General features: G+C 36.3%; 1 protein-coding gene across 9 annotated transcripts; it reads right to left on the bottom strand.

Moving 5' to 3' along the window:
• LOC137621409 (uncharacterized) lies at positions 1-26,452 on the bottom strand. Of its 9 annotated transcripts, none has more exons than XR_011040204.1 (8): positions 26,393-26,452; positions 22,741-22,911; positions 19,936-19,957; positions 16,913-17,114; positions 12,363-12,683; positions 10,827-10,908; positions 8,978-9,050; positions 1-434 (listed from the first exon to the last, which is right to left on the bottom strand). XR_011040204.1 is itself a non-coding variant. In XM_068351707.1 (6 exons), exons 1-5 carry the CDS (start codon positions 26,428-26,430, stop codon positions 9,025-9,027), a joined length of 351 nt encoding a protein of 116 aa, XP_068207808.1. In that variant the 5' UTR covers positions 26,431-26,444; the 3' UTR covers positions 1-434; positions 8,978-9,024. The 9 variants fall into 9 exon arrangements, 4 of the variants coding, with proteins under 4 accessions (XP_068207808.1, XP_068207809.1, XP_068207811.1 ...); XR_011040205.1 differs by lacking the exon at positions 26,393-26,452 and adding an exon at positions 23,157-24,336; XR_011040206.1 differs by lacking the exon at positions 22,741-22,911 and having other exon boundaries at positions 26,389-26,452.

Genomic DNA, 26,452 nt, shown 5'->3' with positions numbered 1-26,452 from the left:
TGATTGTTCATATGCACAAAATATGGACCCATATAATCCATGAAAATATACCTGAAAAAATTTCTGGTACATTAATTCTGAAATCTCTAAGTTCTGGTTAAGCTTGATTACCCTTTCATTAAAACGTCGACACAACACAACCCTTCAACACCTTTTTAACTGTAGAGAGACTTTTTGACACCCAAAACATTTACGCATCTCCGACAAGACAATACACACCTGCATGAGCAAAGCGTTCATGATAAACTGATAATCAATTTGGTTAAAGTACTATCCTTAGACAACAAAATAGGAAACCTATACCTCCATCTTTTAATCTGGACAGCTTCCTTTGTACTCTCATCAGTCCTTCTCTGTCAATATAAAGTTGACCAACTATTCTTGGCACGTCCTTCAACATCCCTGGTCCCTGGACAGCAACAGTCAACTAGCCTCTGCAAAAAAAATTATAATAACTGGAAAGCCTTTAAAAACTCTTGAGGTCATCTGAAAATGTTCAATTTCTATATCCTTACTGCTAATGTAGGCACCCAAACTGTTTACTGGTATATGAATATCCATTTTGGGATCTGGTACCACACAAAGTATCCTTATTATGTTCCCTTTGGAAAAATGATGAAAAATAAAACCTTTGGGGAAAATGAATAATGCTGTACCCACAAAAAAAAAAAAAAAAAAAAAAATTAGTTTCTGAAGTTTACCACACTTTCACTAAAATAGAAACTTAATTTTCAGATGCTTAATAACCTTATCACTGAACTCTGCCTCCCTCAACACTTAGTATTATATGGCAACAAACATTAGCCTGCTGCTATAAGATGTCAAGTTCATTATGATCATGTAACAGACGAGGAGTGAACAAAATTAATCTAGAAAAATTTGAACCATTATGGAAATAGTCATCAAACACCGATGACTGCAAATAATAGTTTCAAATGATACCAAGTGATTATGAGAGGCTGCACTGCTTTTAACGTTAAAATAATAATAGCTGCAAATACTATTGATGGATACAAAAAAAGCTTAAAATTGTAAAAACCACTGAGGGAATTAGAGTTCATAATTAAGAAATAATGTTATTCATCATGGTTATTATGATGAAATTCATTACCAATGGTGTATAATCTTGGTGTTAAGAGATCCCCATTCCTGCTTCATTTCAACATTATGTATTGAAACAGACAATTACAATTATGTTTTTAAGTAAGAGGGAGCAAGGGAGGGCCTGCCTCTACATTTTGTAGAGGCGAAGTACAGGACCAGATAAGAAAAAGATCAGTAAACCATGGCCTTTACTTATTCAAAGTGGGGTAGCTGTTTAGCACCACAGGCCTTTATCTCTCACAACTATGACGTAGTTTAGCATTGCCACAAAGTATAGGTACTTGTTCATTTCAAGTTGTTCTTGCCTTAGCATTATGTATTGGCCAACCCATTATTTCTCTTTCCTGAAAAAGACGTACACGGAATATGGAAAAAAAATGAAGCGCACTTCATTCTGACCAACAGTAAATTCATTTACAATAGTTCACAACCTTTTACTATTAAAAAAAATTCAAAGAATATTCTATTAAAAAAAAGTAAATGAAAGCTAAATCCAAAATAAATATTCATAAATTAAAAATTTAAGTATAAAAAAGTTTACTTTACAAAAACAATTCACCTAAAATCTAAATACAGAAATAAACTATTCTGAGCACTTAATCTATGATAATTGAGCACCATTTGCCGAGATCCAAAAGGTAGGGGGGGGGGGAAAGGAACCAAAAGGGAAAGTTTCCTGAAATGAGAAAAAAAAGTATGTTTTTTGGCTAAAGAAAATCAATCCTCTTTTCAACACTTTTGGCATAGGTAAATGACATTTTTGGGCTGAAATTTCTTTAACAAGATATCGTATTATCTTGCAACAAAAATATGTGAAATAATCTGCCCTTAATGTTCTATAAAGGGGCAATTTTTTTTTTCTTTTGCCGAGTTACATCATGAAATTTTTCAAGGCAAATCCTTATATTTATTGCTGAGCAGGGTATTCATGCATGAAAATATCAAAAGTTATATATATATAAAAAAAAAAAAAAAGAATACAGAGCTATGCCAGCTTGTGGCGGATATGCTCACAAAATGGCTGCCAACCACCCCACATTGGAAGGTCAAATCTGCTACCTGAAACGGATTAAGATATGTACATATCAGCGAGTCATATACTTATATAATTGTTCGAGGATTTGCAGAGAAATATTATGGTAGCTGAATGAAGTTTATAGGATAATGTGATCAGGATAATGTGATCATAATTAAGTTATCGTAAAAGTACAAACTTACAAAAAAAGGAGAAAAAAAGCTATTTTATAAAAACATAAGGTGTAAAAGACACTCACAAACACTTTAAACAATTCTTTTTTTATACATGCCTAAACACTACTGCACATTCGATAATTATATAAAAATTTCATATTACACAACTTGCCTTAATTAGGTATTGATGGATAGAGTTTGACCAGAGGGTAGCTCAGAAATAGCACAAGGAAAAGAGCTGGGATGAAACAAGTCCTCACCCGACTGCTGCGCACACGGAACTGAGGTCTCGCAGGTCGATATCACAACCAATACGGATGAAAAATTAATGCAAAAAAAGCATTTTTTATTCTCTAACCTTGGGTCACATATGATCCACCACACCTATCCAGGGTATATATAAATTATAGGACTGAAAACAAGATAAAAGATTGGATTCAGTGACATGAAAGTATTAGACAAAGTGCAACAAGGTGACTGAATGGACTGCAGTCTCTCTGATATACTATCTACATTCAATGTAGGTGCACAAATGGCATTACCAACATATTTCACATACAGGAACCCACAAAATTCTCTTCCACTGAAATGAGTGCATATCATAGCTAACTTTTTGTTTCAGGAGACCCCTAAACACAAAATTCCAAATCAAAAACATTCAAGAAATATACAATTCATATAAAAGGCCTTGTGTCTAACAAATTAAAGATGGTAGTCCCATAGCTCTAACGATTGTCTTTTAATTTGATACACTATTTTTTCCATAATTTTAAAAGAACTACAGTATTCATTGCAAGCTAATCTAAATTATTAATCTCATACTAACAGTCTTGCAAATTCAACAAATCTACGATGAAAACGCTATTAGGGGTGTAGATAGCTATGTGGCGTGCTAAGAATACGTCCTCTGATATTATGCGATATCTCTAAAGGTGAATGCCAGGGATATTCGTGCTAGGAGTAAGAATTCTGGATACCTTAAGTAAAATTCTCTGGGATATATCACTAATCAAATATAACCTAGGAAGCTAGTTTAAAGGAATTTCCATCAGGACGACATGGCTAACTCACAAAAATAGATTCTTCGCTTTGCTCAAAATCCGTTTTTAGCATAAAATGAAACCTTTTAGATGAGTAATTTCAGGAATAAAGTCACTACAAGACTGCTGGATTAATCACATTAAAAACCCTTAAATTTTCTGAAATGAACAAAAATACTTCAGGCGAGTAAAATTTTGTAAAAAATATGCAAGGAGTACTTGCAATCAATTTCAGGATAAAATACCAGTACATACATACATATACCAAGGCACTAGCCCCAATTTTGGGGGAAGTGCCTTGGTATATGTATGCATGTACTGGTATTTTATCCTGAAATTAATTGCAAGTAACATGAAAAAAGAAAAACCTTTTATGAAAATACTGAATAATGCTGTAACTGCAACAGTAACTACAATATAAAAAAAGAGTTCTCTCTGGTATTGGCCACAACATTTTCATTAAAACAGCAACTAATTATCTAAGGGACAATAACTTATTGCTGACCTCAGCCTCACTCAACACTTGGCATTATGATAGCAACAAACATCAGCCTAATAAACAGATGCATCAATATGTATTGTAAAGACAATTACAATCATGTTCAAAGTAAGAAGGGCCAGGAGAGGGCCTGCATCTGCATTTTATGGAGGCAAAGTACAGGACCAGATAAAAGAATTTAGTCAACCATTTGTCTTTACTTAGGCAACACAAGCCCTCCTCTCTCACTGTAGTAGTACAATATTGCCACAAGGTAAAGGTACTTGATTTAAAGTTGTCTTACGAATGTTTATTTGGCAACCCCTTTATTCTCCTTCGAAGGCACCGACCTTCATTCCAACAGTGTATTCCGTTTGTTACGTGACAGCACCGGTTACAGGAGCTTAAGCACCTGTAAACACCTCCCGAGCTGTGTTGGTTTCCGGTACCACCACAGTTTCTTCCACTAAGTGGCAAGGGATCGGTCAGCATTCACGAGTACAGTACGTAACTCCCTTTCGGCCGGTCTTCCTGAACTTTTTTGGTGTTATATTCCAGTTATTCAAAAGTAACAGGGTCTGAAGCACCCAAGATGAGGCAGAAGAGAAGGAACACTAAAAAGATTAAGCAATTAATAGTCTTAAACAAGTCCAAAAACTTGACACCTGAACTCAGCTGAGCCAAAGTCAAAGTGAGGGTTGCTCGGCTACCCAGCGATCAGTGATCACCTTATTATAAGTAACTGCAGTTTCCCCTTTCCTGGTGATAATAATCATTAAAGATTCAGTGTTTGTATTAAGTGTAGGAACAAATGTCAAAACAATCCATGCTGGTGGAAAAGAAAGGAGGTTTTTCATATTCAATGGGGGACAGTCATTGACAAACTGTTCATAACCATGAACAATCTACAATTTCCAGCCAAAGCCGAAATGTTTACAGGATACTGTAATATCGCACAACGAAAAAGCCAAAATGTTTGTAATATCGCACAACAAAAAAGCCGAAATTTTTACAGGATATAGAAATATCGCATAACAAAAAGCCAAAATTTTTACATATTGTAATATCGCACAACGAAAATGCTGAAAATTTTAGCTGAATCTTGTAACAGTCATTAAACCCATTCCATATGAAATACTGTAAAACTATTGCTTAGATCTATGCTTAAAGCCTCAAATTGATTAAAAATTATTCTCATATTACTGAAAGTCATACGGATCACTGATACGTTAGCTTCAACTCCGATAACTACTTAATAACCCTGTATTGTTGAGACAAGTATCTGCAAACGCTTTCTGTAATAATTTCTTAAATACTTCATACGAACGGTTGCTACAATTTAATGAGTTTACCAGTTTAAGCGAGTCACCTCAAACAAATGAAACAAAATAGGGGACCTCTCCTGTCTAAGTTCCTCCCAGCCTGACAAGGGACTCAACCGAGTTCGGCTGGTGCTGCATGTAATAAATTCTTGTACCATTTAATTTTCCTAACAAAAGACCAAAAATTTCTGTAAAATATATAAAGTCTAAATTTCACACGTAAATTAGAGAATCGGGAAAAAACTTACTGTTAACCTTCCCGTCCTTTGCTGCCTTAACTCTGAAGATGGCATCCCTCTTTGGCAATGGATGTTTTCTGGGGCCTCCTCTTCCAAACTAAGCCTGTAAAAAAAAAGAAAAAAAAAAACCACACACACACACACCCTCAGTATGTATAATGTCATATAGTATATTATGTACTATGCAATACATTAAACAGTAATTTCTTGCAACTGTTAATTCAAGCAAAAGTACATTTGCTGATTAACATTTACCTTAAGCATGTGCAAATTAGAAATTTAAAATTCTATCAAATAGTGCAGGTACCAAATCTATTCCAAGTTAACATGTCTACTGTAAGCTACATTTTACGCTAAAATGAATAAACTATGCTTAGAGAACTTGCCTTACTGTCTGCAAAGATTGAATCATTCTTTTTTTTTTTTTTTATCAGCCCTAAATGCTGTTTAAAGTTATCAAATCAGTCTTTACTGGCTTGGAAAGGCATCTGCGGGGTTGTGGCATCTTGGCTGGTGAACAACCAAAGCTGCCAATAAAATACTGCAATTGGAAAGGCGTCTGCGGGGTTGTGGCATCTTGGCTGGTGAACGACCAAAGCTGCCAATAAAATACTGCAATTGGAAAGGCGTCTGCGGGGTTGTGGCATCTTGGCTGGTGAACGACCAAAGCTGCCAATAAAATACTGTAATTGGAAAGGCGTCTGCGGGGTTGTGGCAACTTGGCTGGTGAACGACCAAAGCTGCCAATAAAATACTGTAATTGGAAAGGCGTCTGCGGGGTTGTGGCATCTTGGCTGGTGAACGACCAAAGCTGCCAATAAAATACTGCAATTGGAAAGGCGTCTGCGGGGTTGTGGCATCTTGGCTGGTGAACGACCAAAGCTGCCAATAAAATACTGCAATTGGAAAGGCGTCTGCGGGGTTGTGGCATCTTGGCTGGTGAACGACCAAAGCTGCCAATAAAATACTGTAATTGGAAAGGCGTCTGCGGGGTTGTGGCAACTTGGCTGGTGAACGACCAAAGCTGCCAATAAAATACTGCAATTGGAAAGGCGTCTGCGGGGTTGTGGCATCTTGGCTGGTGAACGACCAAAGCTGCCAATAAAATACTGTAATTGGAAAGGCGTCTGCGGGGTTGTGGCAACTTGGCTGGTGAACGACCAAAGCTGCCAATAAAATACTGTAATTGGAAAAGCGTCTGCGGGGTTGTGGCATCTTGGCTGGTGAACGACCAAAGCTGCCAATAAAATACTGCAATTGGGAAGGCGTCTGCGGGGTTGTGGCATCTTGGCTGGTGAACGACCAAAGCTGCCAATAAAATACTGTAATTGGAAAGGCGTCTGCGGGGTTGTGGCAACTTGGCTGGTGAACGACCAAAGCTGCCAATAAAATACTGTAATTGGAAAGGCGTCTGCGGGGTTGTGGCAACTTGGCTGGTGAACGACCAAAGCTGCCAATAAAATACTGCAATTGGAAAGGCGTCTGCGGGGTTGTGGCATCTTGGCTGGTGAACGACCAAAGCTGCCAATAAAATACTGTAATTGGAAAGGCGTCTGCGGGGTTGTGGCAACTTGGCTGGTGAACGACCAAAGCTGCCAATAAAATACTGTAATTGGAAAGGCGTCTGCGGGGTTGTGGCATCTTGGCTGGTGAACGACCAAAGCTGCCAATAAAATACTGCAATTGGGAAGGCGTCTGCGGGGTTGTGGCATCTTGGCTGGTGAACGACCAAAGCTGCCAATAAAATACTGTAAAAGGAAAGTGACAAGTAATCCAACAAACAGCGAACGGGGAACATCGGTATAAGTTTGTATTCGCCTACTACGGCCTCTTTAGGGTGGGCAGGACTCGCCTGCCACCTGCCAATCATTGTTGCTTACCCAGTAAAATGTCAACCTACCATTTCAGCTTAGCTAATGCTATAATTCTATTAAAAGTCACGGGTTTGTATTACGTGTAGGAACAATTACATGTCAAAACTAGGTGGAAAAAAGGTTTTTCATATTCAATGGGTTTGTCTGAAAATTCACAAGCTGTTCATAATCAAGAACAATCTAGAACTTAAAGTCAAGATTAAAACCCCTCTCTCTACACGACCTCCACTTTCAATTTACCTTGTTCGTTCAGAGTCAAAAGACTCAAGATAAAGTCTTCAGTTTCCTCTTGAAAGCCTTAATGTCTTCAATCATACAAATATCATTTGGGAGCCGTCTGTAACTATTCTCGTGTCGACACTATTTGTTGGCTGCGCAATATGTAGCAGTTCTCTTAAGTGTTTTGAAAGCCCAGTTCTGATAACTTGGTGAATTATTGTACATATTTTAAAATCAATCCTCGCTTTAATCTGCAGCAAGTGTAAATCAATTATTATAGGGTGATACTCTCTCTAGATGGGACACCTTTTATCAGTCTTGCTTCTCTGTGTTTTGAAATTTAAGTTGCACTTTCGGTAAATAGTAATAGATGGAGTTGCAGTAGTCAATCCTGGTAATAACACAGTTTATCAAAAGTTTAACAGAATTTTCGTGTAGGTAATTTTTTATAAACCCAATATTTCTTAGATGATAATCAGCAGTTTTTATTACATTGTTTATTTGGGCATTTAGAGACAGGTTAGTGTCAAGAAATACACCTAGCTCTCAAACTTTACTAGAAAAAGGCACAGAGTCATTATTTAAATTCCTTTGAATAACACCCACCGTAAGTTTCTCGCACCGTTTCTCTTCCCCACCACCATAAATTCAGTTTTTTTCTCATTTAATTTTAGTTGTTTAAATGTCATCCATTCTCTAATCCTATCAAGGATTTGGTTTAGATTTTCAGTAGTGTCATCTATATAATTTATGAAGTAAAATTGTGGGTCATCTGCAAATAGTTTAAAACTTCCCGCCCTGCCTTGGTAGTATTTTCGATAGACCAATAGTATAGATGCAGAATAAGATTGGGCCAAGTACACTCCCCTGGGGTACCCCTCTGTTTAAGGGTTCATATGATGAATAAGAGTTTCTAATTTGTACACAGTAATTTCTACAAACTAAGTAGTCTTTTAGGTATTCGAAGGCTTCACCTTCAACGCCGATGGACCGTACACCATTTAGTAGCAGTTCATGTACCACTGTATCAAATCAAAAGCAGCGCTGACAGTGCAGAATAAGGATACCATATTTCTTTTCATCCATAATTTCTAGCATATTTACAACAGACCAGATGGCTGTTTCTGTAGAGTATAGTTTACTTAAGTAAAGCCAGGTTTTAAAGAAACCAGGTGGCATTATCACACAATCAATGTACATCAAGTAAAGAAAAAAAGGCACATTTTTAAGAAAAGTGTTTTGTAATATTTCATACACAGTAAAATCACACTTAATACTTACATATACCAAGGCATTTGGGGTAGCCGACATCAAACAAATTTAACAAAAAAGGGGACCTCTCCTCTCTAAGTTTCTTCCAGCCTGAAAAGGGACTCAACCGAATTTGGCTGATACTACATGTAATAAATACTTGTACCATTTAATTTTCCTAACTAAAGACCAAAAATGTCAGTAAAATATAAAAAGGCTAAATTTCACACGTAAATTAGAGCTTCGGGAAAAAACTTACAGTTAACCTTCCTGTCCTTTGCTGCCTTACAACTCTATGGATGTTTCCTAGGGCCTTCTCTTCCAAAGCAAACCTGTCAAAAAAGAAAAAAAAAACTCACAGTATGTAAAATGCCATTTAGTATATTATGTACTATACAATACATTAAACAGTAATTTCTGGCAACTGCAAACTCGAGCAAAAGTAAGTTTGCTAATTAACATTCACCTATGCAAATTATTAATTGGAAATACAATCAAATAGTACAGGTACCAAACCTATTCCAAGTTAACATGTCTACTGTAAGCTACATTTTATGCTAAAATAAATCAATATTTAAACAAAAAATGTAAACTTATACAGTAACTACAGTACGCACTTACCTAAAATATAAATATACATATATTTACCACTCTCATATTCCAGACTTGTTCTGCTCCTCCACAATTTGTTTTAAAAGCTCGTCCGAGAAACTAAGCTTTGACAACTTGCCTTACTGTCAGCAAAGATTGCATCACAGTAATATGCTATTAAAACTTATCAAACCAGTTTTTACTGACTTTGAAGTCTTCTAACGGTTGCATATACTGTAACATCCTTTCCTTGTACATAAGTTATTTAAACATTTTCCTCACCTCGTGACCTTCCTCTACAGTTTAGCAAAACCTTCAGGGGGCAAAGCAGTTCTCCAGGGGGCTGTGATATTGATATCAGGCAAAGTAATATTCGCACATAAAGGACTGAAAAGGGAGATGCACACGAGCAAGATGATGCAAGAGCGAGGCCGGGTCAGCGAGAGAGGGGGAAAAGTTTCTGGTAATTCAGGGTGCAAAGGAGCCCGGTCGGTTTGAAATAGTCAAGGCATGCGAATACTGGTCACAAAACCACAAATATTTTATTTTTGTTCAATGGGTTCATTGTGTCGCGAATGACCGAATCCACAAACATTGAATCCATGAATATGGGCCGACTGCATACCAGCAAGTCTTGACTGTGCTCTGCTTCATACAAGAGATCACAAGTAGCAGGAGCGTGAGAACCTCTTACCAACTATCTATACTTGCCCCCAATGTGGGATAGTTGCTTAGCAACATACATTCCCTCCCCCCTCTCTCCATGGTGGTGGAAGTATTGGCACGTGGTACAGATGCTTACGTGTGTATTAGAGGTCCACTTCTAAAAGCAGGAAACTCTGGTCTTATTTGCCAAGGTAAAACCACATACCTAAGAGACAAACACAACCTGGCAAAAACAGAAATTAAAGAAAGTGATAAGTATCCCAACAACCAAGTTAGGGAACACAGCAGTACATGTCTAATTGTCTACGGCCTTAGTCAAAGCGATGGTTGCTCTGTCTTTAGGATGGGCATGGCTTGCCTGCCACAGGGCAATCCTTTTTACTCTGTTAAAAGTGACTACAGAGTTGAAAATGACAACTGTTTTAGCTTCACCAATGCTAAGGTGTAATGTTTGTATTAAATGTAGGAAAAATTAGATGAAAAAACCACCCAAGGTGGTAGGGAAAAATTATTTTCTTCTCATTCAATGGGTGAAAGTCATTAAGAAAATAGAATCAAGCTGCTCATAGCCAATAACTATCTACAATTTCCAGACAAAGATAGGTTAACATCTAGATTTGATTAATATACTATAATGATTGATAATTATTCCAAGAGCTAAACCATACTGAGCATAAATGAGTCTACAACTGGGAAAGAATAAATCTTACATTTCACTTTCTTTGTTTCAGCTGATAGTGGATATATATTTATCTAATGTAGGTACTGAGCAGTAATAAGACATTCTCTTTCACATGACAAACTTTCTGGGTTAGCAATTTTTGTTAAAAAATAAAATTTATATCACAAACCATTGTTTGTAGAGTTCAAATCACAGCACATCCAGTGACATCCTACTTCTGGCGGAAGGCGATCTGCCAATCAAGTGATTTCCTATCAATTTGTTAAAGAGTACACAGTAATCATATTACAATCATTGAAACAGTAACAAAAAATATTTCAGTGGTTTGTATCACTTATGAGTAGCCTACGATACTATTTACCATAAATCTAAGAAAATAAGAACAGTATGTCGGGGGACGATATACTTTTGGTGGAAAGTTAGCAAACAAATAGTGTGATTTCCTTTCGATACTTTATCGAGTAATATTAGTATTCTCATTATCGAAACATCATGTAACGATACGAAGTGTATCTAATAATGTGGAGGGAGAGAACATTCATATGATTAATAATAATGGCTATAAATGAACTGTATGAAAACTACATTCTAAAACAACTTGTTGCCAATTCAATTTTCTTAAGAAATTTATATCGAGTTAAATCCTATTGACAAAATTCTTCTTAGGCTTGAGACAGGCTGATCCCAACCATAAAAAAGTAACTGATAGTTAAAATGCACCAGAGAAGTTTAAAATAGAATAAAATATGGCATTTCCATGATTTCAGACTTTTACTCTTGTTTATTGTACAAAGCGATACTTTGTGCTGGTAACACTAAATGGTATAAATTTGGAACTACCAAAGAAAACTTCACTGTTCAGCTCAAAGACTGCTAACTAATAAAAAGTCATAGATGTTTTCATAGTTCGTTCGCAAAGATTTTATTTATGCGAACGTTTACCATAAGTATTTTAATACGATTTTATATACTATAATTCTTATTGTGAAGCAAGATGTTTCATGTACTTTTAACGTTCATCCAGTGACATTAAGACTTCAATAATTGGGGCAGACAGACTGACGTCAAACAAAATTACTCCCCTTCATGTATTACTTTTGACAACAGAAATTTGAAACCAACTGAACTAGAAACAACGTAAACCGAGATACCTGTACTGCCTAAAATTTATTTAGGATTTCGTAAGATGCGAAAAAAGCTAACCTATACACGGATGGTGTTTGCAATTCGCCCATCGTCTTTCACAGAAAACCTCCAAATTCAAAAATTTCCCCTAATTTTCAACCTATTATTATCTAAAGTCTTCATGCACGCAGAAATATATGGTACGTTAAAAGATTTAGTGTCCAAAAGAATTAAAATGAGTGGCTCCATAGTTCCTACAAGTAGTGCAGTCATAACCTGAAGATAGTTTACAGTATGTTTTCCATAATTTTCTCAACTAATATATCATTATACCAGTAGTTATGACAATCCTGCAAATGTACAACAAATATGCAATAAACATTTATGCACAAGATGAACCCTCTTACAGATGAAATCTTCTAGTTAAAGTCTACTGGATAAATCCCTTAAAAAGAGTTTCTGAAGTAATAAGTCAATACTTAAGGGTGCATGATTTTTTAAATTTGAAAAATATACAAGAAACAAGTACTTTAACCTTGTTTTGGACAGAATACCAGTAACTTAAAGAGTTTAATTTTACCTTTATCACATCTTTCATAGTATTTCCCGGCTTACGATTGAAACTGGACAAGACCTTTGATGTAGATGAATAGCTCTTAGACCGCTACTTCTCTTCCCGAAGTCTGAAGTCTTCAAATTCTGTCCACTGCAAAGGAGCACTCCTTGTACTCTTCACAGAGGAAGGAGCCCACACAGTTTGTCCCAGCAAAAACCACAAGCAACATTGGAGTCCACCTTCAGTTTACTGTACTCTTAAAGCAGCCACACCAGCAACTTTCTTTGTTGTCACAAACCCACATTTCTGGCTTGGGGGAAGATGTCGCTAACATACACAAACACACTGCGAAGAAAAATGGGGAAGAAACTAATAATACAACAACCATGCCAGAGTACTACACAAGTGTCGGTCTGTACTCTACTGCTGTCGAACTCATAAATGAGGGTTGCTCTGCCTACTGGGTGGGCGGGCCTTACCTTCCACCGGCAAATTAACGAGGTTTACCTATTTAAGTGTCTTTTCACATTTCCCAGTTTTATACCTATTAAAGGCAAAATGTTTGTATTGTGTAGGAACAGTTGATTATAAACTATCAATGCTATTAAGAAGTTGTAAATATACAATGGGTGAGTCATTAATAACCAGCTCCACCATGGATTCTTGCTTGGTGAAAGATTGAAAAACATGAGCAAGCTGAACCATAGCCAAAGACTTTCTAAAATTTCTAGGTCTATAAGTTAAAATCTAGGCAATTAGATTAATAAACCAATGTTAGGCCTTTATCCACTTCAAATTAATTCTATGATATAGACCAGAGAGTGATTACAAAAGTAAAATAACTATCCTTAGCTTTGGCATAAATGCATCTTTTAAAATTTCAGAGGATTCCACTGTTATGTCCTTAAACCAAGTTCTTATCCTCCATTGTTGCAATTTCCTTTAGAAATTTAATTTAAAAAAATTCACACAAACAATCAAAGCCCAAACCGTCCTAACGATTAAACGTCTTCACTCTGCAAACTAGTTTACATTGATGGCAACCCTTAGATTTACATAAAGTTAAAAACAATTACCCAAGAAAGTTTCCTGCAGGTAGTCATCTACTTAACACCTTGTGAGAAGTCAATCTGTTCGACTTACGGCCATTTTTTTTTACTGTGATGACATCAAAACTGCAATAGGATGCTACTATGACAACTTTTCCTAAAAACAATCTTATTTTCTTGTACAAAAATTAATTAATCTATCTTGGGAAGTTGTACTTTCTTTTACTTTGATAACATACAGTATCCATTCCAAAAATATAAAATATATTACGTTAGGAAAAGTTTTAATATTAGTCGAGTTTATACTGTGTGTTTGGTATTTTTTTGGCGGAGCAGCGGAAAACTATCGGGCAAAACGGGCGATTTCCTTTCAAAAAGGCTATCGATTAATGGTAATGTTTCCCGTAATCAAAATACTTCATTGAGCAACAATGCACAGTATTTCAAGGGTCTTTATCTGTTACGAGTACTACGTACCAAAAATTACACTCAACTAGGACAATATATTTTATAAGTCATTTTCTTTGTTTCATCTGATAGATATTTATCAAGTTTAAGAACACGATTAGGACAAATTTTTTCTTTCAAAAAAAACTTTTGCCGAGTTAAGTTCGTATATGGTGGACTGTGACACCCTAGCAGTACCAGCTGAACTCGGTTGAGTCCCTTGTTAGGCTGGGAGGAACGTAGAGAGTAGAGGTCCCCTTTTTTGTTTTTGTTTCATTTGTTGATGTCGGCTACCCCCCAAAATTGGGGGGGAGTTCCTTGGTATATGTATATGTAAGTAAGTTCGTATATTTTGGTTGCAAGGAAAACAATGGTTTCATATTTCACAAGACTTAGTTGGTCGAGTTCATATCACAGCACACACACCTGGTGACGACATTTCTAGCGGAACACGAGTGGCCAATCAGGTGAATTCCTATAAATTCATTACAGAGTGCATGGTAACTTAATTCCAATCATCGAAACATCAAGTAACATTACCAAGTATTTCAGGTCTGTATCAGTTATGAGTAGCCTATAGTACTGTTTACCGGAAACTCAAGAAATAAGTAGGCATACTATGTCTACTGATGTCATATTTGGTGGAAGGCCGGCAGGCAAATAGAGGGAATTCTTTTCGATAATTCATCAAGTTAACCCTTTAACCCCCAGGCTATTTGGAAATTTCCAACCCTTAACCCCTAGGGGGGTATTTTTTTCCAAGCACATTATGTAGTATATTTATTTTTAAATTGCTCTAACAGCCTTAATTTTTGTCATAAGAGAGGTCAGGTTGGTCTCATTCTCTTGGAAAATGCCTGAATTTTTTAAAATAAATTATCAAAAATATGAAAAAAATTTTATAGCATTTTTTTGCAAGGACGTGCGGGTACATCCATGGGGGTAAAGGGATGGCTTTTGTGAAACGTACCAGTATGTCCTTTGGGGGTAAAAGGGTTAATAGTATTCCATCATCGAAACATCAAGGTGGTTAACCTTACAGCCGTTTCAGCTTTACCAATGTTATACTCCTAAGGTAAAGTGCTTGTATTAAATGTAGAAACAAGATAAAAATTAACCCAGGTGGTGGGAAAAAAAATAAGGCTTTTTATATCAAATGGGCAACTTGATCATTAACCCCTTCACCATGATGTCACTATGTTAAAAAATATCCCGTGATACACACAGACATCACAGAAAAGTTATTTGCAAATATAAACCACATTAAAGGTAAAATGTCTTATATCCTACAAAAAGAGTAGAGCATATCATTAAATATTATACAATTCACACAGGAAATTTCACAAAATCTCCTCCCCTCCCTGATATTAGCCCCTTCTTCAGTCAACCAACTAAGTCTTTAGGATTCTGGCCTTTATTTCCGATTGTGCAACAGATATTTAGTCAATGGCGACATTCCCTTCCTGAGGCATTACTCAAACCCCACTTACAACACCCTGCTTAGAAATGCTTGCAAGTATACTCCTTATTCATGATTATGTACTGTCTATTTTAGTGTATTTTAATGTTTGTATACATTTCAAATCACACAAAGCCTTCTGTCAAGTGCAATGAACCATCATCTGTTCTCCCCCCCCCCTCTGTCTTCCACCAACAATGCTACCAAAACACTAGTAATTCAAGTTATTGAAATCAGTCACTCATATCTAAACTCATCAAATTATCTTGATACCTTAAATACTGAAAATGTTTATCCATGAACATCTTTCCATTATTTTTTATGAATTTCCTATTTCCTACATTTACTTGCATTTTAATATTTCCTCAATATCGTATCACTGATCACATTCTTAACCCCAACAGCTTTAAACACAATGACACTAAGATTTGTTTCTTATTTTATTCCTTTGTTTTCCAACTAAGATTTCTACAAAATATTTCCATGTCTTAGTTTTTTATTTCACAAGTATTGTTCATTCTTTTCATGAGTAAAAGCCTACTTTCATTACCATTTAATGACATTCTACGCGGTACGTCTTTTTCTTACGTGCACATTCCCTATTTTGAACCCTGTGAATCACCCCAAACCTGGAATTATCCAGTTCATATCGTCAGTCACACGGAGGGGGAAATGACTTAACATTTTGTCCGGCGAACTAAATTCCTATTACTTTCTCTTGGGCACAAGGTTTTTGTCCTCAGAAGATAATTTTGATTATCGAGTACCTTATAATTATGCATTATAGAATACCTTTGTCAAAGTTAAATGGATATCTTCATTATATTTCTGTATAACTTTTATAAGTCGATTATTACTGAAGAGTATATTTCATCCTTAAATGGCTACTTATGCCATCATTACAGAATAAGTCGCTTCAATGAATTAAAGCTTTTTTTAAAATATCACAGTACTTAACCATTTAGAAAAAATGATATAAAATAAATCAGAAAAATTATTCTATCACCAAAATGAATGTTTTGGTTGTTTAGATTAAAATACAATAAAAAATAAAGCAATCTTGAAAAATTCATTCTGTTATCGGCAGTAAACCAAACATAGAAGTGTGGTCATTATAGTGTTAGTGCGCATGTAGGTTATATCGGATTTTGACAAATCTTCTACATAGCTGCCGGGGGCAGATCATCTACTTTGCACAGATTGGGATAATAACCAGATCCTACATCGATTCCACTAGAGAATGATAAATCACAAGCAAGCTTTTAAATCTAACGCAAGTGTATTACACGCTCGCACACTAACTATTTCCGTTTCTTGTATATTGTCGTTATCGCTCTCTCCTTGCACTGATAAACTGTCTAAGCCGGCATGATGTTCTATTGCTATTTGAATTTTTGTGCCGTTCTTTACTGGAACAGGTTGTATATATATTCATGCTCCGTCAAAATAAAGTTAATTACACTCGCTCCGCTTTCCGTTACTACCTAACTGGTGTATCTGCATAAACAGGGCCAATCTACAATTTCCAGTCACAGATAGGTTAAATCTAGATTAGATTATTAAACGATAGATAATCCTTGAGAGAGACCACATTAATTAAAAAGGTAAAAAATCCTTACCATTAACCAATATAACAGTACCAGCTGACCTCTGAGTCCCTTGTAAGGCTGGGAGGAACGTAGAGAGTAGAGATCCCCTTTTTTTATTTTGTTTCATTTGTTGATGTTGGTTACCCCCCAAAATTGGGGGAAGTGCCTTGGTATATCCATGTATGTATGAATAGGTCCTTTTGCTATGTCCTTCCATTAAACTGTCTTCACTCTGCAAAACAAAATTACATTAATGCCACACCTTAAGATTTAAAAGTTGCTAAATTATAACAGGTTTTACCTAAAAGGGATTTTGACGAAGGAAAAATCTATTTCTGGGGAGAGACCTGTGACGGCCGGTGAAAAGTCCTTCTTTCTACCTTTTCTGATATAAATCTTCCAAATATACCAGAGAAACATAAAAGCATGGAATGCAGAGGTTACTACCCTCGCGCGAGCACCTCGTGAGTGTCGTGTATACATCAAGGGCGTGTGAAAACCACTATTCACAGGCTGTCTTCCAATTAGATAACTCCATCAAAGGGAGGGGCCGTAACAAAGACCCCAGAAACCACACTTGTACCACGCCACCGCCACCTACACGAACACCCTCCAGGTCATCCTTCTGTTTTGGACTTGCCCGCTAAGTCGTAATTGTTTTATTCGGTGTTTTTCGCAAGTGATTGTCGTTAATTCAACATGATTGACGTTGCTACTTCACCTTTACCAATGTTAAGTACCATAGTTTGTTTTGACAGTTTATTTCAGTACCGGGCATTTGTTCTTTTTCCAGTATAGCGGATTTTAGTTCGGGAAGCGGTTGGCCTGCCTCGGTATCGGCAGCCATTTTGGTTTTGTTCGCTTCGGTAGTTTTTCAAGTTAATATTGCCCATCTGGTACTCTGTCATCTAGGTTATATCACTTACGTTTTATGACCATTATTATTATCATTATTTATTACCTAAATGAAAATTTGATATTAAAAAATCAAAATCCCTAATATAAAAAAAATCAATGTGATAACTAATGTTCCCATGCCAAAGACAGGAACTTAAGTACTTGGCGCTGGGGAAGCTACTTTGTGCCAAGCACCAGCTGGTTCCAAACAAGGAATTGTGTATCTTGTGTGTAATTTCAACCCTGCCCAAAAATTTCCTTGTTGAAAATGTCATGTAAATTTTTTTAATATCAATGTTCTAAAATGAGAGAGAGAGAGAGAGAGAGAGAGAGAGAGAGAGAGAGAGAGAGAGAGAGAGAGAGAGAGAGAGAGAGAGAGAGAGAGAGACCGTCAAGGTAGGTATCAGTCATAACCAAATTAAACTAGAAAAGCACTGACTATGAATTAGAAATTTTGCTTGACCGTGACCTTGACCTTTATCGTTGTCCTTCCAAAATGTAATTTACAGATTTTTACATACCAGTTAATACCCGCAAGTTTCATTACTCTACAATTGAAATTGTGGCCAGGAAGCTGTTCACAAACACAGAGGGTAAAACATAACCTTATTCGATCTTCCTTGGCGATGGTAATCAAACAATCTTTTCCGACATTTCATCGTCACCAACAGTTTTCACAATCTTATAAACCGCGAGAAAAGCGTCAATTTCTTCCCCAAAATCTTATCAGAATATGTAACTGGAACTCAGTACCGTCATTTCTAAGTTGAATATCGACTTGATTTGACGAAAATACGCCCTTCTAATTTCATCAATGGGTTTAAAAAGGAATATAGGCCTAGAACCAGGCACTGGTAGGTTGATGTCCCAGTTTCTTCCTTTACTAACAACTACGATTAAAAACTAGATTGTAATGCTCTCAAAAACAGAAAATGACTGTCGAGCGATCCCAGATTTGGAACTTATCACGCGTTAAAAATAAACTATTTTATAAAACGTCAAAATAAGAAAAAATAGATTCTTCGCCAATTCAAGTTTCTTTTGTAAGAAAATCTTTGCTTATTCAAATTTCTCAGAGTTCAGTCATAAAAATTCGCGAAATTGTCAAAAAATTAACCTAAAAAGTATATGCTCTTACCCCCATTAAAGGTTTAAAGGCTGCTCATGAATGGCAAAGGCAAGAGACAGTGATATTGACCTAGAGACTAACAGTATATACATAGAATCAGCGCCCAAGCAACCTCTCCACCAAAGCAGCACCAAGGAGGGCCAGGCAATGGCTGCCGATGACTTGGTATATAGATGTATAGTCTCCCTAAAATCCCCAATACTTATCTCACAAGTATGGGGAGGTTGCAGAGAACAAAGGAACTAAAGGCCCGTTTACTCGGGGATAGTTTACTGGTGCATATTGAAGCCAAATTTCAATTGCTGAATATCTACCTATATATATAAAAGATTGTTAAATTCTGAGGGACCATTAAATTTTCTCTCACCAAAAATCCAAGACAGATTGGATATTGATCAGGTACCTAAGTTTTATGTCCTGAACCGCGAAAAAAACATACCCGATTTGTGGACATCCCACAAAAATGGGGCCCTTGGTCGAAGATAGACTTTAGCCAATCAGATACCTCTATGATACTCTGCATTTCTATTGTTTCATCAGAGTAGATACTCACCAGAACGTCAGCCGGGTAAGCCCAACACCCCACTCAGGTGCCCAACCACAGCAGTGGGCTATCCAGTAAACACCTTAAACTCATGGACCCGGACTGGGATCGATGTTGCCAGTATAAGCAATTGAATATCTAAAATACAAAAACCTATTATAACTGAATCTAAAATTCTTACGTTACAAGAGAAGTATTGAAATTTACGCAACCAACCAGTCAGTACTGATGCCACATGCTTGCGTTACATTAAAGGAGACGATATCCTTCAATATGTACCACCGCCAGGTTTCCACATGCAGACGTCACCAGCCAGGAGACAGAAGGATATTTAGATTTACAGAATAAAAGATGTATGAATAAATGAGATGCAAACTTGTTTCTAAATCGACTTCGTGTCTCCTGGGGGACCACCATTAACGACTGGGTTCTTTATTCTAAAAATTTCCTAGCTTTTTAAAAGTCTCGGTAATACCCTCTTACCTGTTCTTGTAAATCACACCATCTGCAAAAGAGAAAAATACATAATTAGTATCAAATGTGAAACTTATTATGATCAGCAAATTATCAATGGATAATACCCCACTTAACATAACTAATAATGATTTAAGTTTTTAAGGAAAATTAATTATTTTCTTATTTTCTCTGAATTACGTTAAGGTAGATTTTGATAATTGATATTGACTAAAGGATATAATTCTTCAAATATTTGAGATTGAAACTAACTTTTGTACGTGACATAAAATCTAGTGAATACTACCTTGTGTCCAAGCTTTCAGTGGGGCATGAGACCACATAAACCTTCTGCAAGTAACATTGTAAGTAATTAGGTAAGTAGACAAGTAACCAATTAAGTAAGTATATGTGTAGCCAATGAATTAGGTAGATAAGTAACCGATTGGGCAATAAGACAGGTTAATTTGAAGCTCATGTAGTATCGTAAGAAATAAAAAAAAATTAATGAAGGTCAATAAAAGCCAACACCGTTCGAGAAATTGATCTAATTTGGCAGCCAATTTGGCGAGTTTTCATCAGGACGCTGGCCAACTGCGGATTTGTGATGGTAGGAGATTTTTCTCTGATCGCTCACAGCAAACCTACCTAGTATAGGTAACCCTGACTAGTACAACTTTGCTTATCATGGCGCTACACAAACCCTTTCACCACGTTAAGGTGTTACCAGTATAGTATCAGATTCTAGCCTTCATTTCCAATTGTCCACAAGATATTTGTCAGTTTTTATTTTACCACGTAGAATCACACCACTAGCCAACGATGACATTCCCTACCTGAGGAAATACTCAAAGCCCCCTAATGACTTCCTTCTTAGAGACGTAGAGATCCTCGCATGTCATCCCACCACCAAACTGAAACACTTGCAATTCTAGTCCTTATTCATGATTATGCAATCTATTTTAGCATATTTCTATGTTGGCATACAAATCAAATTCACAGAAAGCACTCTGCAAAGTGCAATGAACCACCATCTGGTTTCCCCTCGACTCCCACCAACAACGCTACCATAAACTAGTAGTTTAAGTTACTAGTTCAGTTACATACACCTAAACTCAAATTATCTGATTAATTACTGAAAAATTCTTTATCCATATATATCTTTCCTTTATGTTTTATGAATTTCCAGTCTGTTCATGGATGTCGGAAACGTGCGAGAAAAATGGACAACCCAAAATTCCCTTCCTAACCTGGCCTACAAGCCAGCCATGTCCTTACCTTCCTCGTGATCTAACCAAGTGGGCGTTGCCCAACCACTGTCGCTAACATACAAACCCCACGAACCCATCCTAAACAAACCTAGTAGTTCCCAGGTCACTACCCCTACCCGGGGCCAAGCGCCCGGACCCCCTTCGTAAGTCTCTCTAATACACCAAAAAAAGGTATGGGCAGCACTCAAAATTATATCTTAACCACATTGTCATAATAAGAAAGTTACTCAGGCTTAACTTCATATTCGATGTCGCTAAAACCATGCGAGGAGAATGACCTCACGTTTTTCGAGGTGTGAGCGCTCAAAGAATGATCCATGCCGCATCGTGAACTCTCGGTGACACTGGTGGTTCCTACACCTCCAATAAAACCTGTATTGGCCATTGTGCACATTGTGGCCATCACGCACAAGGGCAACATCACCAATTTTACACTTCCTCACATGGACCCCTAAAATCACCTAAGAGGGCTTCTCGAAATAATGAAAAAATTGGGTAACTCGAGTAAAGTCACGTAGGTGTAAATACCTTATTGTCTTCAACGAATCAATTTGATCAATATGAGTGATAAAGTCAACATCATCGCTCAAAGAGTAACTATATGCAACACGTCTATCCATTTCGGCGGTTACAGTTGGAAAGGGTCGACTCCAGGTCAATCTCGGGTCATGTGGGGGGGGGGGGGATTAAAAATTTGAAATCACGCGGCCAACGAGAGGGTTAGTTCGGTTGGTTTGTTTGACACTGGCTTTATCTACCGAAATATCTTAACTAGAAGTTGGCTAACCTAACCTTTGGTTGAATATATAACAATTTAGTATTCGGCATAATTTCAGGACGTGTCCCAACAAACTAACGATCTTAACATGAGGTTAAAAATGAAGATTGTTGGAATTAGCGAAAACAAAGTCCGAACATCAACAACTGTTCAAGCTTGAGCCACCAGCTGATAGGCGAACAGAGCGCCGCCAAACGGGTGGTATTATAGTCAGGCAGGAAACAATGCTTGGGGGAAATTTTACGATCGATTAACTTGGCCGTGGCTTCAGCGAACGACGCATTGTCAGGACCTTTCCCTAACCTAACAAGAATGCCGTTTTCTCGTGGTTTCTCGACATTACGAATTTCTTTGTGAACTTGTGTTTTTTGGGTGGTTGGAATATGTAGGCCCATAATGGAAAAGGACCATTTGCAGTCATTTACAGTGGGGAGGGGGGGGGCTACACGTTAATATTTTCCTTCACGAGCGTTACTCGTATTTTTTATTTACGTGAATTTAGAGCCTTTTCGGGGTGTTAGAAATTCGAGGTAATATAAGCTGAAAACCGGTCTTTTTGAGACACTCTAGAGATTCAGAAACGTTCAAAACACACATCATTACATCATGTTCCGATTTTTTATTGGCCGAAAACACTAATGTTTTAATGTAAAAATTTACCCTTAGTTTTACAACATAATAAAATAAAAAGAATGAATATTACTCGTATAAGATGGAGGATAACATTCCCATTAGGCAACTAGTAAAATGGGGCGAGGCAAATCAACAAGTGTCTCTTCCACATACCTTACAATGCTGAGGTCAATCAATAATTTTCACATCTCACTCATTCACTAAATCCCGTCTGGAATTCTCCGGGTTGGGTCCTGCATCTGATATCGCCATTCTCTCCAGAGACTCCTATCCAATGCCATCTATCTACATGTATCCTTCAGGAAAACTAACAAGTAATCGTTCCTGAAAGGACAAAACGTACACAAAGCATCATGCAAATAAAACTTATATAAATTTGGCATATATTGCAAATTGTCAAAATAGAAAGAAATCCGACCCATTACAGTGCTCAAAAGGAAAATCAAAGCAACACATAATAAAGTGGATGATTAACTGCAGGTTACTTTAAATATATATACTTTATTCTCATATTAGTCTTACATAAGAACTGTCATGGGTCAGCAAATAAAGGATGGATTATAACCTACCGTGGATCTCCTTAGGACCATTAATAGTAGCACGGCTATCAGGTTCAGGAATCAGAGTCAGACTAATGTAAACAAACAATTTCGACTGGATTATCGTACATGAGCCTTATAAATTGTCGTTTTTCAACCTAAATGATCGTACACAGTTTCAATATAATTATTAGGGAGTTACAAGATTGACTTATTTCAAAATATTATAGAATAATTGTTTAATTCAACACATACATATACATTGTATATACTTAAAGTATATATCCTACATCGTACCAGACATAAAATAAGCGTGTATGTATGATAATTATCGTACGAGTGGCAACCCTTTTCCTCCCAACCCTTAACCATTAAGGCAATGTTCGTGTTTAAAACAATTTTGAAATAAATACTTGGACGTAAGGTAGTTAGCCGTGGGGATATTTCTAGACGTAAAAAGATGATTAACAATATAATGATACAATAAAATTATGATTATCTTCAATAACCAGTTATTCTCTATAAAATTAAAGTTGAAGTCGAATCAGAAGTCCGAACACAACTTCTAAACAAAACAACCTTTTTTTTTCAAGGAAAAATGGATAATTTTAATGAAATAAACATCTATATTGTTACAATAACGACAAATTCCAATGAAAAATCTATTTTGAACATTAGATATTTTGGAAATCAAAGAATCAGGAAATAAGACCTTTAATGTGACGTCATCAGACGACTGATAACACCAGAACCGATTCTGTTTAGTGGATGTGGTGGCCGGTAATGATATAGTAACATCCCTAACTAGAACACCAATCTGGGGTTAAAGTCCCACTCTAACTTGCTAGTTCCTTCAGTCACTAGCCTTTTGTGAGCTAAGGATGGGGGTTTATTTGAGCCTATAATTGCCATTGCCTGGCCCTCCTTGGTCGTAGCTTGGGTGGAGAGAGGCCTTGGGCGCTGATCATAAGTATATATGGTCAGTCTCTGGGGCATTGTCCTACTTGATAGTCACAAACCAGTGTCAAATTAAAGAATAAACACACCAAATATTTAAACTTTTTAATTAAGTTTGTAAGTTGACCAACTCAATATGTCTAAACCCAAATCAGCTATTTAAGGTAAATAACTGAATATTGATCGTTTTATTTCCTAATGCAATTAACATTAGAACTAATTTTCTAATAATAATTTTAAGGTAATTAGTTTTATTTGGAATAATTCATTTTTATCTACAGTAGAGTTTAATGACATAGAAGTTTACCATTGTTTCATGTAGCCGATGTACGATACTTTATAGTTTTTAGCTCTTCAAGACCTTTATCATTAAGCTATTGGTTTACCTTTTTGTAAACATAGTTTTTACCTCACTGAATTACTGTTTGACCCCAGTATTTTTATTATCCGATACCTTATAAAATCACCTCATTTTATTTACACAACTTTACCCAAATTCGTTCAAATCACAGTAAAACATTTTCTGTTCGAATGGCACTATCTTCTTTGTGCCCCAAATCAAATATAGCAATTGACAACATTTAGAACAATTTAAAAGTTACGTCAAATAAAATCTAAGAAACACTAAGTTATTTAATCTTAAGCCACTAAGTACTGAACATTGCGCAGCGTTATATTTTGTGATTAATTTCGTACCATATAACACTTCTGTACATTGTCTATTAATTATAATAAAGGGTAAAACTTCGACTCCTACAGAGCTGGCCCGAAATCCGATAAATATTATATCTAATTGATAAAAAATAAGTTGGATTATACGCATTTTGGGAACACTGATTCACAGGTTTGTATAAACTATCCAAATTTCTATTTGAAAACTGCCCTACAGGCCAACACACTTCCTAAAGCACAAAAATATGCAAAAGATTATGTGCAAAATAACTAAGTTCCTTTAAATACGTACTTCATGGCCATTATTGTTAAAGCATAAATAACTATACAGATGATCAAACCAACTTTACGATTCCACGAGCTAACACTAAGTAATAAATGCCTAATTGTTGAAATAAGTAAACTTTTGATCGTTCCACACTCTTGAAGAATATTGCCTTTACACGCTTTTGTTTCTTATTCATTGGGTAAAAATTGCCACGCTACATAATTCTTATACAATCTGAACGCTTCATAATTAAGTTGATAAAAGAATAATTAAATTAGTGTAAATTAAATTAAAACCTACTTTCATATAGTTAAAAACAGCACTTGCAAAGTAAAACTGGGAACTGACAAAACCACAAATGTAATAGAACACCAATCAAATTCGGTAATAAGTTTCGAAATTATATGTAGCCCAAGTATAAAACTAACCTGGAAAGTTTTCTCTTCGGAATATATTCAATTACGGAAGGTAAAAATGAGTACCCAACCGACGAAAGAACAGTTCAATAGAAATAGAACTCTGGGAAATTGATTAACAAAACCAACGACGCAGGATGCGGTAGATATAAAAGGATAAAAATCGGTGTTGACAATGCACCATACATTTCAGTTTTCGTAGTCATTAAGGTTTTAAGATAATTTCTTTTAATGATAGCGTAATATATTCGCTTTGGTCTCGTTCCATATATTAATTGCTTACCTACATCCCTAATTGGAAAAGCAGGATGCTCTAAGACCCGGGGCTCCAGCAGGGAAATAGCCCAGTGAGGAAAAGAAAAAAGTTGATAAAAATTTTAAGAACAGTAACATTAAAATAAATATATAAGCCAAAGTATCAACATTACCAAAATAATCACGTTCTAAAAACAACATAAACCGTTTACAAAAGCACAAATGTAAGCGAACACACAAAAATATTAAATGATTTAATCCACCACTACAAGAAAGTCGAAAGCTTCGATATTAAATGCAAGTATAAAACTTGCACTTACATTTATATCTTCGGAAATTCAATAATTGTAAATGTAAAATTATTACCTAAGCGACGAAAAACAACAGTTCAATAGAAATGGAACTATTGCAAGGCAGTTAACGAAACCGGGGACGCAGGATGTGAGAGATGTAAAAGGATATAAAAAGGATTTAGTGTCCTGAGAAACATCGCCATGACACATTTAGGTGTTCGCATCATGAAGCGCCATCTTTGTTTTCTTATTAACTTATTTAACATCTAATTAAAGGTACACATACAATCGAAACACTTCACAAACGTAATTTCTTCAACATTCCCATCACATAATCGTAAAACCAACACACGAACGGCGAAAATTAACCAGAACACGAAATTAAAATATAAATTTCTTACTTACAGACACCTCTTTTCGGAAAGCACTGTTAAGTTAAACATTGGTACAGGCGAAATGGCTGCC

This window comes from Palaemon carinicauda, chromosome 28 (genome assembly GCF_036898095.1).
Source record: "Palaemon carinicauda isolate YSFRI2023 chromosome 28, ASM3689809v2, whole genome shotgun sequence".
Classification (NCBI taxonomy): Eukaryota; Metazoa; Arthropoda; class Malacostraca; order Decapoda; family Palaemonidae; genus Palaemon; species Palaemon carinicauda.
The sequence above is the reverse complement of the archived record's forward strand: the minus strand, read 5'-3'. Positions and strand labels throughout refer to the sequence as shown.